Source organism: Ctenopharyngodon idella, chromosome 2 (genome assembly GCF_019924925.1).
Source record: "Ctenopharyngodon idella isolate HZGC_01 chromosome 2, HZGC01, whole genome shotgun sequence".
NCBI lineage: Eukaryota > Metazoa > Chordata > Actinopteri > Cypriniformes > Xenocyprididae > Ctenopharyngodon > Ctenopharyngodon idella.
Window position 1 is genome coordinate 21,370,229 of NC_067221.1, and position 15,989 is coordinate 21,386,217.

At 42.0% G+C, this 15,989-nt stretch overlaps 1 protein-coding gene across 1 annotated transcript; it reads left to right on the plus strand.

The window, feature by feature from the left end:
• Nucleotides 1–8,307: 8,307 nt before the first annotated feature.
• On the plus strand, nucleotides 8,308–10,792 carry LOC127505335 (atypical chemokine receptor 2). Its single transcript, XM_051880802.1, has one exon. It carries the CDS (start codon nucleotides 8,745–8,747, stop codon nucleotides 9,828–9,830), a length of 1,086 nt encoding a protein of 361 aa, XP_051736762.1. The 5' UTR covers nucleotides 8,308–8,744; the 3' UTR covers nucleotides 9,831–10,792.
• The last annotated feature ends 5,197 nt before the right edge of the window (nucleotides 10,793–15,989 follow it).

The window sequence follows — 15,989 nt, forward strand, 5'->3', positions numbered from 1 at the left end:
TTGGAGAGTGGGGAGGGTTGTACCAATGATTCGCTCTGCAGACCGGACTACCCTCTGTAGTCTTCTGAGGTCAGATTTGGTAGCTGAGCTGAAACAGACAGATATAGAAGTGCAGAGGATGGATTCAATGATGGCAGAGTAAAACTGTTTCAGCAGCTCCTGTGGTAGGTTGAACTTCCTCAGCTGGTGAAGGAAGTATGCTGGGCCTTTTTCACAATGGACTCAATGTGGTTGTCCCACTTCAGGTCCTGGGAGATTGTGGTGCCCAGGAACCTGAATGACTCCACTGCAGTCACAGTGCTGTTCATGATTATGAGTGGGGGGAGAGCAGGGGGGTTTCTCCTGAAGTCTACGATCATCTCCACTGTCTTGAGCGTGTTGAGGGGCACTGGGGGCGCCTGTGCTTACGGTGTGGGTGCTGGATGAGAATTTTCCCAGCCTCACTAGCTACTGCCTGTTTGTCAGGAAGCTGGTGATCCACTGACAGACAGAGGAGGGCACGGAGAGCTAATTTGGGCTGGAGGAGTGATGGGATGATGGTGTTAAAAGCAGAGCTGAAGTCCACAAACAAGATCCTCACATAAGTCCCTGGTCTGTCCAGATGCTGCAGAACATAATGCAGTCCCATATTGACTGCATCATTCACAGACCTGTTTGCTTGGTAAGCAAACTGCAGGGGGTCCAGTAAGGGTCCAATGACGTCCTTCAGATAAGCCAAAACCAGTCTTTCAAATGATTTCATGGCCACAGACGTTAGAGCCACAGGTCTGTAGTCATTAAGTCCAGTAATTTTGGGTTTCTTTGGGACGGGGATGATGGTGGAGCGTTTGAAGCATGAGGGGACTTCGTACAGCTCCAGTGATCTGTTGAACATCTGTGTGAAGATGGGGGCCAGCTGGTCAGCGCAGGTTTTCAGACAGGCTGGTGAAACGCTGTCTGGGCCTGGTGCCTTTCTTCTCTTGTTCTTTCTGAAGACCTGGCGCACGTCATCTTCACTGAACTGAATTGCAGGTGTGGGGGAGACAGGGGTTACAGGAGGTTATTATCGTAATTATCGGAATAATTCCTCTTTGCCACTCTGATCTCCTTTTCCAGTGTGTATTTGGCCTGTTTGTACAAGACTCTGTCCCCATTTCTGTGAGCATCTTCTTTGGCCTGATGGAGTTGGCTGAGTTTTGCAGTGAACCACGGTTTGTCGTTGTTGTAAGTTTGTAGGAATGCACAAATCCTCACAGAAACTGATATATGATGTATGCTGTGTGGCAGCAGCTTCAAAAACACTCCAATCAGTCCATTTGAAACAGGCTTGTAAAGCCCGCTCTGTTTCGGTGGTCCATCTCTTTACAGTCTTTGCTACAGGTTTAGCTGATTTCAGTTTCTGCCTGTAGGTCGGTATGAGATGATGAACTAAACAGTGATCAGAGAGCCCCAAAGCTGCCTGTGGGACAGAGTGATATGCATCCTTTGTTGCTGTGTAACAGTGATCCAGTGTATTACTGTCTCTGGTGGGACAATTCATGCTGTCTGTATTTTGGAAGTTCACGTGAGAGAATCGCTTTATTAAAGTCCCTGAGAATGATTAAAACACAGTCCGGGTGTTGTTGCTTACTCTCTGTGATCATATCAGCGAGTATCTGTAAAGCCGAGCTCACGTGCGCTTGCGGAGGAATGTACACTCACCAGAATGAACGAGCAAAGCTCCCACGGCAAATAGAACGGTTTGCAGTTAATGAATAGTGTTTCAAAATCGGGACAGCACATCTTCTTTAACACAGTTACATCTGAACACCACCTTTCGTTGATGTAAAAGCACGTCCCGCCGCCGAACGATTTCTCCGTTGATTCTGCGTCGCGATCTGATCTAAACAGCTGAAAGCCGGGCAGACTTAACACGCTGTCTGGAATGGCGTCGTTCAGCCAGGTTTCCGTGAAGCACAGAGCAGCCGAGTTCGAAAAATCCTTATTTGTCCGAGAGAGCAGAAGGAGTTTGTCCGTTTTGTTGGGTAGAGTGCAGAGATTCGCCAAATGGATGCTAGGCAGCGGCGTTCTTAATCCGCGCTGTCTGAGCTTCACTATGAGGTGTGGTTTATACATTTACTTTGCTAACTAAGCAATCAGTCGTGTCGATCTTGCCGTGAGCAGAAGCCGTGACCAATGACGTGTGATAAGAAGCGTGACACTTTCGTCGCCCCCCTTCTCCTCTGAGAAGCTGTGTGAGAAGCTACGTGAGAAGCTACGTGACGTCTGCGCCTTGGCGTCTGAACTTTGCCAGTTCGATGTTATTTTGTAAATTGTCTGATGTTCTATAAAATAGTGTTTTTGTTTTGTTTTGAGCAAAAAGAAAAAAACATTGTTAACATTTTATCACCTTAAAATCACTGAATATTTCTCTATTTTCTAAATTTGTTTAAATGGTCAGAATATGTTGACGAAAACATGACATACACTGCAACATATTAGCCAATTAATGAACTGACATTAGAAGATGTGCTATTGCTTAACTTGAAAATGCTTGACATGTCTTAATGTCCTAAAATGATAACCAGAGACAACTAATTTACACATTTCTCTTGTCATAAACACTATTGCTAATATAATGACAGCATAATCCAAGTAAAACAACATGTTGTTTAAGTGTTTTGTCCCCCATCGAAACCCGTTATATAAGTAAAGTGCATGATGCATTAAAGACAGTTAAATTAAAAGACCAAATTCGAAATTAAAAGATTAATTCAGAGTGCAAGCAATGGCCCATGATCAAATAAACACTTTAACCATGTAATATTTTAGTAGAAATTATAATATAGCAAGCTATATATAATACTGGAAAACAGAAATACACAGAACAAACTGTCATATTAGTTAAGAAAGCATATTAGAAAAAGTAAAAATAATTATTCTTGGAATAAGCATTTCACAGATTTCAATGTACAGTACACTAATTATAAAACTATATTGTCAGAACATGGTCAAAGAAATGAAAAGGTCATATACATTCAAAAGTATGGAAACAGATAAGCTTAAAAATAAAGAAGATAAACTTAAAATATTCCTTATCCTGTGGCTCCCTCTAGTGGACAACATTTTCAGGTGAACCTCTTTCAGATGAAATGCTGATCGTTAAGAAATTGCTGTTAGCTTCCCGAGCATCAATAACTGTATTTATTGGCTTCGATGAGTCTGAGACTCCCGGCCTGAGATTGTGTCCCAGACGGCATTAAATAATTTGTGAATATTTGTAAATATTCATGGCTTAAACAACTGGAAAATTGACTGTACTGCAGTACTATGGATGTTTTGCCCAGGCAGGGTTATTATGGTTCCCTTTCGATACTTCACTCGTACTGCGTATGGGGAAAGGTCTCCTTTTTCCCCCGCTGCTGAAGCCTTTTTCAATAACGCAGTGTAACTGCATCGTCATTGGTTCACTCGCGGCCTATGGCGACAAAGCGTGCGAAGAAGCCCGCCAAAAGGGGTGGGGCTTACGGCTATATAAGCAGGCGTTTCGCCATAGGATTTCAGTTCTATCTCCTTCAGCGACGACAACACATCTCTTTGCTGATCTCCGAGCTGAAGCCGTCGCCGCCTGGAAGAAGCTCTCGCCTACAAGCTCTCGCCGCCGTCGAAGAGGCTCCCGCAGCGGACTGAGCTGAGCTCGCCGGACGAAGACACGCCGCCCGCTTCCCGCTTCTGGCCGCCTCTCAGCGCGTCTCCTGCCGCCATCCGGCGTGTCTAAACAAGAGCAGTTTCCCGCGGTTTTTCGCCGCACTAAAAGAGCTTTTTCCCGCGGCTCTCGCCGCTCTAAAAGAGCTTCCAGCGGCCCTCGCCGCTCTAAAAGAGCTACTCAAACGCCGTTTTCACGGCAGCGGCGTTGCTGCAAATGCCGCACCACTCTTGTGGCACATGCAGAGCCCCTCTGCATGACGACGACGGGCACGGTGAGTGCGTCGGCTGCCTGGGCAAGTCCCACGCGGAGGCTCACTGCGAGAGCATGAGTCTAGCCTCTCTGCGCTCGCGGATCGCTTTCTTTACTGAAAAGAAAAGACTTCTTTTCTGCCCTGCCTCAGCAGGGCAGAGCTGATCAGCGCCCAGAGCCATCGCGGAGCAGGCTTGATGAGTGGTTCCTGCCGGGTCGTCGCCAGGCACCTCGCCAGCGCTCCGCCCCATTTTTTCCAGAGGTGCACGACGAGCTGACGAAGTCGTGGCGCGCTCCCTATTCTGCCCGCCTACGCACTACGCACCATTCAGCTCTCACCACTGTGGACGGCTCTGAAGAGAAGGGCTACGAGCACCTACCGCCCCTGGATGAAGCAGTGGTGGCTCACCTCTGTCCCCCCGCGGCTGTGGGTTGGAAGACGAAGAGGGCCCTTCCATCCAAGCCCTGCAGGACCACCTCTGCCCTGGCTGGCAGAGCCTACTCGTCCGCAGACCAGGCTGCCTCAGCGCTGCACACCATGGCTATCTTCCAGGTGTTCCAAGTGAAGCTCCTCCGCTCTCTGGACGAGTCCGACATTGATGCACCTGCCTTTCGTGACCTCCGCAGCGCCACCGACTTAGCCCTGCGTGCCACAAAGGCCACAGCCCAGGCCATTGGACGATCCATGGCCAGCCTGGTCATGCTCGAGCGCCATTTGTGGCTCAACCTGATCGAGATAAAGGACCTGGACAAGACGGCCTTCTTGGACGCCCCGGTCTCTCCTTCTGGTCTCTTTGGGCCAGCGGTAGAGGGCTTCACGGATTGCTTCACCGCTACACAGAAGTCGTCCCAAGCCATGCGACACTTCCTGCCCAAGCGCTCCAGTTCTGCTTCTGCTTCCAGCCGCCCCAGGCCTGCGCCGGCTCAGCAGAGCAAGCCTGCACCCTCTACCTCTCAGGCAGCGCCTCCCAAGGAACAGCGCCAGCGTTCACGCCCCGCAAAGCGCTCCTCCTTCCAGAGATGTCAGGGACCCCGGCCTAAGATTTCGCTGGACTCGACGCCTTCTAAGTCCTCCTGATCTGCCAGGAAGGAAGAGGATGGGGCAAAGTCTCGCAGAGGCCGGACCACTCCAAAAGCTCCTTCATTCAGTCTCCCCTCCGCCCCATTTAGTTCCGGGCGTGGGAGATATATTCAGTGTTGTGCTAACTGGACCCACAAATGTTGCCTCCATGCGAAACGCCATTCTCACGGCGAACACTATAAATATTTTACCTCCTCAAAGAAAGAGCAAACTTCCTCTTCCACTCTCTCCGGTGTATGGGCCCCCGACCGGCGGTCCGTCATCCGATGTCATTCAACCCCTTGTCACGCGGGCCGAGGCCTGGCAGGCCATTCCCGGGGTGTCAAGCTGGATCCTGGGGACCATAAGTCGGGGCTACTCGCTTCAGTTCGCCCGAAGGCCCCCGCGCTTCAGCGGGGTGCTTCAGACTTCAGTAAACACGGACGACGTTCATGTCCTCCGAGCCGAAGTCACAACTCTACTGAGGAAAGGAGTCGGGGTTCTACAGCCGTTATTTCCTGGTCCCCAAGAAAGATGGCGGTCTCAGACCCATCCTAGATCTCAGACTCTTGAACCTCTCCCTCATGAGACGGAAGTTCAAGATGTTAACACTGAAGCAGATTCTCGCGCAGATTTGCCCCGAGGACTGGTTCTGCTCACTGGATCTGAAAGATGCTTACTTTCACATCCAGATAGCCCCCCATCACAGGTGATTCTTGAGATTCACATTCGAGGGCGTGGCTTACCAATATACAGTCCTTCCCTTCAGGCTGTCCCTAGCTCCTCGCACTTTTACCAAGTGGGACGAAACAGCCTTGTGGTGCATTTCTTGAGAGGTTCTAGGCGATTGAATCCACCTCGACCTCTCACCGTTCCCACCTGGGACCTCTCTTTGGTCCTCAGAGCTCTCAAAGCCCTTTGAGCCACTGCGTTCAGCTGACCTCAGGCCCCTGATGCTCAAAACCGCTCTGCTACTTGCACTAGCATCGGTCACTACATCGGTTCAGGACATTCTGATGTTGTATTCCAAAATTAGAGCCCCCCAAACTTCATATATACGCAGTACATGTGTTTTGGGGGGCTCTTATTTTGGAATACAACATCAGAATGTCCTGTAACGGTGTATTTGACACCATGATAAGGTGTACAACCCATCTGACATTAAATTGTTCTGTGGAAACTAGGACTTTTCTTTTTACGATTTTCTGAATGTATAGGCAAAAAAGTGTATATATGAGTTTTTGGGGGGCTCCTATTTTGGAATACAACATCAAAATGTCCTGAAACAGTGTAGTTGACACCGTGAGAAGGTGTACTCTCCATCTGAGGTGAATATGGTCTGTGGAAACTAGGACTTTTCTTAGTTTTAGAATGTATGGACAAAACATCGTATATATGAGTGTTGGAGGGCTTTTATTTGGGAATTTAGCAGCAGACAGTGTCAGAATGTGAGGTGTACTATCATTTTCAGGTCACTTTGGCCTGTTAAATTTTTATTTTTATTTATTTATTTAGGCCTTTTTTTCCATTTACTCGGGGAGACTTTTGTTTTGGAATTCAGCATATCATACAGTGACAGGGTCCGAGGTGTACTATCATTTTCAGGTGAAATTGGGCTGTGAAATATATATATATATATATATATTTTTTTTTTTTTTTTTTCATTTATATTTATTTATTTAGGCCTGTTTTATTATTATTATTATTATTATTATTCAGGCAGACATTTATTTTGGATTTCAGCATATCATACAGTGACAGGCTGTGAGGTGTACTATCATTTTCAGGTGAAATTGGGCTGTAAAATATGTATTTATTTAGTTATTTTCATTTATTCAGACAGACTGACTGAATAAATGAATGTGAAATCGCTTTGACTGAAGATTACTTGTTTTCAGATCAGTTCTCTGACAGTCTTACCGTAATAGCCAGTGTATGCGCGAACCGCAAAATATAGTGGCGGCTAGATTGACCGTGCATTAGAAAAATAATGTAAAAGTGCTGCAATGGCATAAAAAACCTTAAGGTTAGCACAACAAAATTATCAAATATATTGCATGGTTATACATGCTCATATTAGATGTGTTGCATTAATTATTAGTAGTACTTGTTTGTTCGCATGTGCTTGCATTCGATTTGCCTAATGCAATAAATTGAATTATTATATTTAAGCTTTAGTTATATTTGGTAAAACATGTCACTGAATACATTAGGCTAGTTATAGATTTTTTTAGGTGATGTTGCTGGGTAAGTGAATTAAGACCAGTGCTCAGTCATTATAAAAATCACTACAGGCCAGGCGCCAGGATGGCATAACTGGGGGGCACCACTACATAGATTATTTTAGTTATGAAAAATATAATATATAAACGTTAAGCCAAAACGCTAAGTAAACATGCGCTTGAAAAAACATGTTTGACCGTCGAGCTCGTCTCTGTTGTGTTTTATTTGTTTAGGCTCCTAAAGCTGCTTCGCCAAGCGCGCAATTGCAGTGTTACCAAGTGTTACCATGGCCACTTATATGTATATATTGGCTTGTTAATTATTTTTATTATTTTCCATATTAAGAGGTGAAGTTCAGCTGGAATGTGTAAATGGCCTTTGTGCCAGTGTGTCCTTTAAACGGAGAAAAGTCAGCTGTTAATGCGGTGCTTGAGCAACAGAGGTGGCCGGAGGAATGGCCAAGCTTTAATCAGGGAAACGGATTTGTTTGCTTCCTCCAAGTTATGAACATTTCCACCTTAAAGCTTCCTTTGGGCAAAATAGGAATAAAGCTAAATATTATCAATGTTAGTCCACACATACATTATCCAAACGTTTATCCACACGTACGTTATTCAGACGCAAAGTAAAAAATATACTTTCTCAACTACGTCGCCGCCATCGCCACCGCTCACTTTGAGCGCAGCTCCAACAGGTGACCGTGACGTCTAACGTCTCATATCTTACGTCTGACGCCTGAATACTATGGGATTTTGGCCAGACGGCTGGCGTGCGTATACACGTTAGTTCTCCTCTCAGTTTGCTTAGCAATCATCAAATTTTATAGAATCCACCCCCCATACTTCACGAGGGCGCCGGCGCCCTTCCCCCGTCTGCGCGTCCTGAAGCGTCTAAACAACGCCGCCGCTCCACCAACTACAACATTCAACAAAAACGTCTGAATAATAGAAATCCGGTAAAAGATTTTGTGGTGAGTACTGCCGAATGTTCAGCAGTTCATCCCTGGTAAAACTGATCGTATTTGAAAAACAAAAAACAGGAAAAACTAACAAAAACAATACAAACACTGGAGAGCTAAGCACTGTGGCTGCCATGCGCGGCGCCATCAAAATGCAGGATGTGATGATTAATTTTAATTATGTTTAAAGTTTCTGTGTCACAACCTTGATATACAAAGCTGCTAGGCACACCAGAAAAACAAAATGACTGCTGCATTTAATGTGTATGTGAGTAATATGCCCATTTCCTGTTACTCCCAAGCTCAGTTTCCGCTCTTATTGTTGATAGATAGAGAGAAAAAAAAAAAAAAGTGATCTTGTGCTGCTAAGTCCAGGATGTGAACTGTATTCAAATACTTTCCATGCTTATCACTGTTTGTTCTGTGTTTCCAAGAGACTGAGATTTTCCTGAAGAATGAAATGGAAACATTTTATGGGCAAGTATCCTAGAGTGCCGTACTGTGAAAGTACATTCTTAAGTGAAAGGGAACTGTTTTTCTCTCAATAACAAAAATTTGCAACAAAGACTTGGAGCTGATTGCAAACCATGGATGTTTTAAACTCAGAGGACTACAGCAATTATGAGGACTATTATAATGCAGAAGGACTTGAGGAATATGGACTCTGCAAGAAGACACACGTAAAGGAATTCAGCAATGTGTTTTTACCTATATTCTACTACATTATCTGTGCACTGAGCATTATTGCTAATTTAACCCTGCTAATATTGTTCATCAAATACAAAACTTTGAGGAAGGTGTTGCCTCTGCACATGGTCATATCGGATTTTATTTTTACACTGAGCCTTCCGTTCTGGGCAGTGTATGCCAGCAGTGAATGGATCTTTGGTGATCAAAGCTGTAAGGCAATCACATTGGTTTACATGGTCAGTTTGTATAGCAGCAATCTTTTTGTTGCTAGTCAGAGCTTGCAAAGATTTATGGACATTGTATATGTTGTTTCTACCATCAGGATCTTTAACAGTCTAAAGAGGAATACTATTATGTGCATTTTGGTGTGGCTTTTATCAGTTTTGGCTGCTGCTGTTCATGTCAACTTTGTTGAGACTCAAAAGATCCATGAACAGAACATTTGCACTTACAACTTCAACCATAAAGTCGGCTGGAAAATCTATGTAAGATTTCAGATGAACATACTTGGGTTTGTCGTACCATTTTTAGTGCTCCTATTTTGTTCCATCAGACTACCATATGTTGCTGCCGTGAGGAGCACATTCCAGATGTTTAGATATGAAATTGGATTCACTGTCATGTTTTTTCTCCTCTGGTTCCCCTATAGTGTTGTTATTTTCTTGCATGCTTTGCAAGACCTTCATGTTTTTAATTCATGTACCACTAACATACACTTTGACTTTGCTATTCAGGTGACAGAATGTATTGCTTTCATGCATGTTTTCATGAATCCTCTTTTGTATATCTTTTTAAACAAAAAAGTCTGGAAACGATTGAGAAATGCTTGCAAAACTCCAAGGGAGTATCTTCTTGAGGAATCCAACAGTTCATCAAACATGTCAAGTCAGGGTGGTGCTATAGAGCTGAGGTCAGTTCATCAAGTCCATGACCTGAGCTTTTGTGCTGAACGACCTAATAACTTACTACCTGAGGCAATGTAAAAGCTTTATTATGTTTATGATATATGTACATACACAGATCATGCATAACATTATGACCACCTTCTTAATATTGTGTTGGTCCCACTTTTGCTGCCAAAACAGCCCTGACCCGTCGAGGAATGGACTCCACTAGACCCCTGAAAGTGTACTGTGGTATCTGGCACCAAGATGTTAGCAGCAGATCGTTTAAGTCCTGTAAGCTGCAAGGTGGAGCCTCCATGGATCGGACTTTCAGCACATTCCACAGATGCCGGATTGAATTGAGATCTGGGGAATTTGGAGGTCAAGTCAACAGCTCAAACTCGTTGTTGTGCTCCTCAAACCATTCCTGAACCATTTTTGCTTTGTGGCAGGGCACATTTTCCTGCTGAAAGAGGCCGCAGCCACCAGGGAATACCGTTTCCATGAAAGGGTGTACAATGTGTGCAACAATGCTTAGGTGATTCATCAGACCAGGCCACCTTCTTCCATTGCTCTGTGGTCCAGTTCTGATGCTCACGCACCCACTGTTGGCGCTTTCGGCAGTGGACAGGGGTCAGCGTGAACACCCTGACTGGTCTGCGGCTATGCAGCCCCATACGCAACAAACTGCGATGCACTGTGTATTCTGACTCCTTTCTTTCAGAACCAGCATTAACTTCTTGAACAATTTAAGCTATAGTAGCTCTTCTGTTGGATCGGACCACACGTGCCAGCCTTCGCTCCCCACATGCATCAATGAGCCTTGGCCACCCATGACCCTGTCGACAGTTCACCACTGTTCCTTCCTTGGATTCCTTCCTTCCTCCAGTGTTATATTTATATATAAAGGATATAAAGGCATATATCAAAACGGACACTGTACAGTTTATATGTTTATATTAGCTTGGTTTTATGTGATTTTTAATAAAAAAATATATTTTAAAGTTAGTTGAGCTCTCCACAAGCAATGGCCGATTCAACAAATATAACACCAAAGTCAATGTAATGTGTGTGTGTGTCTCTCTCTCTCACTCTCTGAGCTTTCTAAACTCTGTGAGGTGGGAGGTAAAATGCTAAAATGCTTATGTGATGACAAGTATTTCTGCAAAAAACTAATGTTGACAATGTAAAAGACACTGTTTTCAACAGATTTTGAGATATGCCGAGTCAGTTCAACCAGTGACCTTTCCACAACATTCTTATCATAAAGATAAGAGTAGCCTTGACCCTTCATGTTTGGGATTAAAAATTACTCTGCTAGAACTTAGAAGCATAAATAAAGAAAGCTCAATTTATTTTATCTTCAAGAACTTTAGTTTAAGTTTGAATAGCTATGATAGCTTTTGATATGGGTTGTTTTGGAAACTAGATTAATATGTGAATTTACTATATACAAAGGTCTTCTGGTCTTTGTGTTATTGAGTCACAAAATATTGAAGAAAAACCATTTAGTCTAAAGTTTGTGAAAAGAGGATTAGACATAATGGCACTGTTCCACAAATAACTACAAAAAAAAAACGTTTTATTTATGTTTATCATGATATATATTTATTTGGAATAAACAATATTGCATTCCAGCTTTACCAAAACAAGTGATCTAGATTTTTATGCCTCAAGTATTTTGCTAATTGTATTTATGTTAGAGTTGTATTATGCAGCACACTGGTATTTTGTGACATATTTTACAGATTTTCACAGTCATTATTATTATTTTTTTTATTATTATTATTTTTTTTCTTCTTGACTTACAAATAAAATGCTATTTTATATTCGATCTATTTGTCTGAAAACAATGTTCCCTGCAACGAGCCAATACACAACCATGTTTATATATTTACATATAGGGATATACAGCCATCTAGTGGTTAAAACGTGGTATTATAGATGACAAACGGTTCATAATTAGGGTTAACCTTCTATCGCACGCATTGTGATAGACCTATAGAAAAAAATATTTGACTCTTTTTCTTTTCTTAGAATGGCTTAACTTGAAGTGCTGTAAAAAAAAAAAAAAAAAAAAAAAAAAGGAACAAAATAAGGTACTTTATGACATACAATAGTGGAAATAACTTAGAATAAGTGTAAGTGTATATAGTTAATATTTTTCCTCAGAAATGTTGTTTGTATTGAATCAATTAGTGCTATTATAAGCTTTAACAGTATAAACGACACCTTATACATACTTTCACGGAAGCGCTAAACGTCCATGGATTATTATTAGCCTATTTTTTTTTTTTTTTTTTCTATCTTGTTTTCTTGTGATCACGACTTATTTTTTCTCGTTATCTCGAGAGAACAAAAGTTGTTTTCTCGTGATCACGACTTAATTTTCTCGTGATCTCGAGCTAACAAAAGTTGTTTTCTCGTGATAACGACTTAATATTTTCTCGTGATCTCGAGATAACAAAAGTTGTTATCTCGTGATCACGACTTAATCTCTGCTCTAAATTACACAAATGTGCCAACAGGTGTCAGTATATTACCAAATATAACTGATGGGGTGCGGTAAATATCCACTTTACTGTATTAGTTCATATTGGCCCAGATTGTACTGGTACAAGAGTCTTCGTGATCGCTTTATTTTGTGCAGTATTGTGTGCGTTAAGTAATTAACTTAACTGTTAAATGCTTGAATATGATTATTTTAGATGCATGACTCACAAATTCACTACCGCAATAGTTCGGTCTGATACTAAACTTATTGCTTATTAAAACTAATTTTGATGTCACTGTATAGTATTCTGTTTGCACCTTATTGTGTATCTTTAAGACGCCATTTTAATCATTGCAGTTTCAGTGTTCGTTTACCTCACTATGTCACTCAATGTATATTGATAAGAAATATGATTTATAGCCTATGTCATTTAATTCAGTGATAGTGTGTAACCGTATTTTCTACATTTCTTTGTAGGAAACCACACACATACACATAAACACTCTTCCCAAACAGCATCCCAAGATTGTTTTAGCCTATATCAACTGAATTAAAGTTTTGTTTTTTGGAAATCTGGAGTAGGCCTATTGCACCTCTTTTTAATGGAAGAGCTAGAAGGAGGAAGACAGTTTAACGCGCATGATATCAGCCTATTCTACATGACGAATAAAAATAACGAACACGTTATGTAATATATTTCAAGCGAATGAGGAAAATAAAGTGGGTTTAATCCAAGCATCTTTAAAAGTTTTTAGAATTATAGAATAATCTGGCATATTTCGGAAGGCACTCCGTCTGCACTTGAGATGTTGAATGCTCTGTTGATTATTAAACATACACAAATAAAATGTTTAGCGTACATTTATTGAACAGTGATTGATTAGCCTATATTATTTATTGTAAACTTTATTATTAAGCGAAGTAAACATTTTGCTGAAATATCCACAAGATATAAGAGCGCATGATTTATCCGTCGAACTGATGCGCGTGAAAGTTGTGTTCGTTTCTATAGCAACAGTAGAATCCGGGTGCAGTGTTTCAGAATCAATCATTGTAAAAAGAACTCTTATGTCGAGATCACGAGAAAATTAAGCCGTGATCACGAGAAAACAACTTGTTATCTCGAGATCACGAGAAAATAAGTCGTGATCACGAGAAAACAAGATAGAAAAAATAATAATAGGCCTAATAATCCATGGCCGTTTAGGGCTTCCGTATACTTTCCAACATCTTGTGCTTTTATTTATTCCATTCTTTTTTGCTGAATAATGCTTTATATTCTTTGGATTTCATTACATTTCTCATGAATATTATTTAAATTGCAAATTTTTACAGTTAAAAACAAATATAATACTGTTCATGTATCATAAAACATTGACATAAAACCAAAAACATTGCAGTTCATGAAAATTCAACATTACACAATCTTATGAGAGGAAGATTATGAACATAAACCCCCCATAATCCTTGAAACCACTTTTTTTCTGCACAAAACTTCACAAAGCAGTTTTTTTCAGAGGTGAGGCACAGGTAAACATCACATTTGGTGCACTTCACCCTAACAATACACTTACAGCCACTTGCACCTGCCTTTTTGAGACACCACGGTAGGCCAGTGGTTGGTCTGGTCCAGTAGTACTGGCTGTGGTGGCAGTGGGCAGGCAGGTCTCCGATGTTGATTTAATCCATAATACAAATGCCATGGCAGTCCTTAACATACGACTAATCAACATTATATCACTAGCATTAATGTTGTTATTGTTACAGCTTAACAGACTGCAGCTGACCTTTGCTAGCTAGCTAAACTATTACAATAATGTCATTCCATTATTGCTTGGCAACACAGACATTTTATCGATTTACCAAAAACTAGTTTCATAAAAACTTTTTTGAGTGGTGAATGTCATCATAACTTACCTGAGATGATGTTACCAATTTTTTTTGTGAATGTGACATGGGCTGTTCCTTGTTTGTTACTGACGTTTTAGTTTGCTTTCAGCAACTACCGACAAGAGATGGCAGTCTGTCAGAAATCGCGCCACAGAAAAAAGTAGCATGTCATGTGACTTAACCAAAGCACATCATTGGCTAAACTAAGGTCTTCTCTTACCAACAAAAAAAATGAGAATGTTCTCTTCAAGAGACAGTGGCAGGGAAATGAACACAAAGAGTATGTTGCCATGTGGCAACACCATGCAGTAGAGAGTTAAATATTTAGTACCATAAAATCCCCTTATATAACCAGTACTTATTTCTGTTTTTCTCTGTGCCACCCCGAATAGCCATTAGTGATATTTATTTGATCACAAATATTTTTGATGATTATTAGTGATACACCTTATGAGTCATGTGCATGTGTTTGTATTGGGTGTGCGTCTGGGTTGTCTTGGGGAGGCTCTAGAAATCCCTGAGCCTAGGGGCCTGTGTAGACTTTAATCCACCCCTGAGCGTATGGCCCCCTAAAGTACTCATCTTGCTGAACCTGTCTGCTGGTTTTGACACAGTTAACCACCAGATCCTCCTGACAACCCTTATGACAATGGGCATCTCAGGAACCACACTCCAGTGGTTCAGGTCTTACCCCTCAGGTAGGTCCTTCAGGGTGTCTCGGAGGGGTGAGGTGTCTAATTCGCAATATCTTGCTCCTGGGGTACCTCAGGGCACAGTGCTTGGACCATTTCTCTTCTCCATCTACATGTCATCACTGGGATTTGTCATTCGGAAACATGTTTTTTCCTATACCATAACTCCTTCCGGGACAGCCAGGAACCTTGGAGTTGTGATTGATGATCATTTAAGTTTTACATATTGCTACAATGGCCCAGTCCTGCAAATTTGCCTTTACGACATTAGGAAGATTAGACCCTTCTTATCGGAGCACTCTACAGAACTCCTCGTAGAAGCTCTTGTTCTATCCAGACTGGACTTTTGTAATGCTCTCTAGGCAGGCCTTCCAAAATGCACTGTCAAGCCTCTGCAACTGAACCAGAATGCGGCAGCAAGAATGGTCTTTAAAGAGGCGAAGAGAGCACACATCACACCTCTCTTCATCAGTTTGCACTGGCTGCCAATAGCCGCTTGCATCAAATTCAAGGTTCTGATGTTTGCCTACAAGACAACCACTAACTCTGCACCATTACACCTAAACTCACTACTTAAGAATTATGTGCCCTCCAGAAGCTTGTATTCTGCAAGTCAATGGCACCTTATGGTGCCATCCCAAAGAGGCACAAAATCACTCTCAAATTATCAGAAAATCAAATGCATAGCAGCCACCACACAACATCCTAGTATTGTGGGGGTTTTTTCTTCAAAAAAATTAAAAATCTATCTGTTCATTTATTGGATAAGTATTATAAATACTATAAAGTATTATGAAGTAAGTCACTGTGTGTTTATATTCGGATACCTTACTAGAGTTATAATATGCTGTTGCTAGGAACTTTGAATGGTTTATTCTGGCAAAATTATATTGTTTACTTCTATTAGCTTTCTATTTTTCTAGGGCAGGGTGAATCACTCTTTGGTTTGGAGGAAATGAGATACACGCACTTTAGGGGCCTCCATCCATCGTGATATCTTGTAAGGGAGGCAAAGTCTTACTAAATAAGACACTGCATTATCTGTTTTAGTGTTTTGAAATTTACCACCACCAACAACTTTGTCCTCACTGGTTGTCCAACAACTGTCCAATGACACTATCGCATGAAGGCCCTTGATGAAGGGTAGTGTCTACATGAGCAATCAAATGAGAACCTCTATGA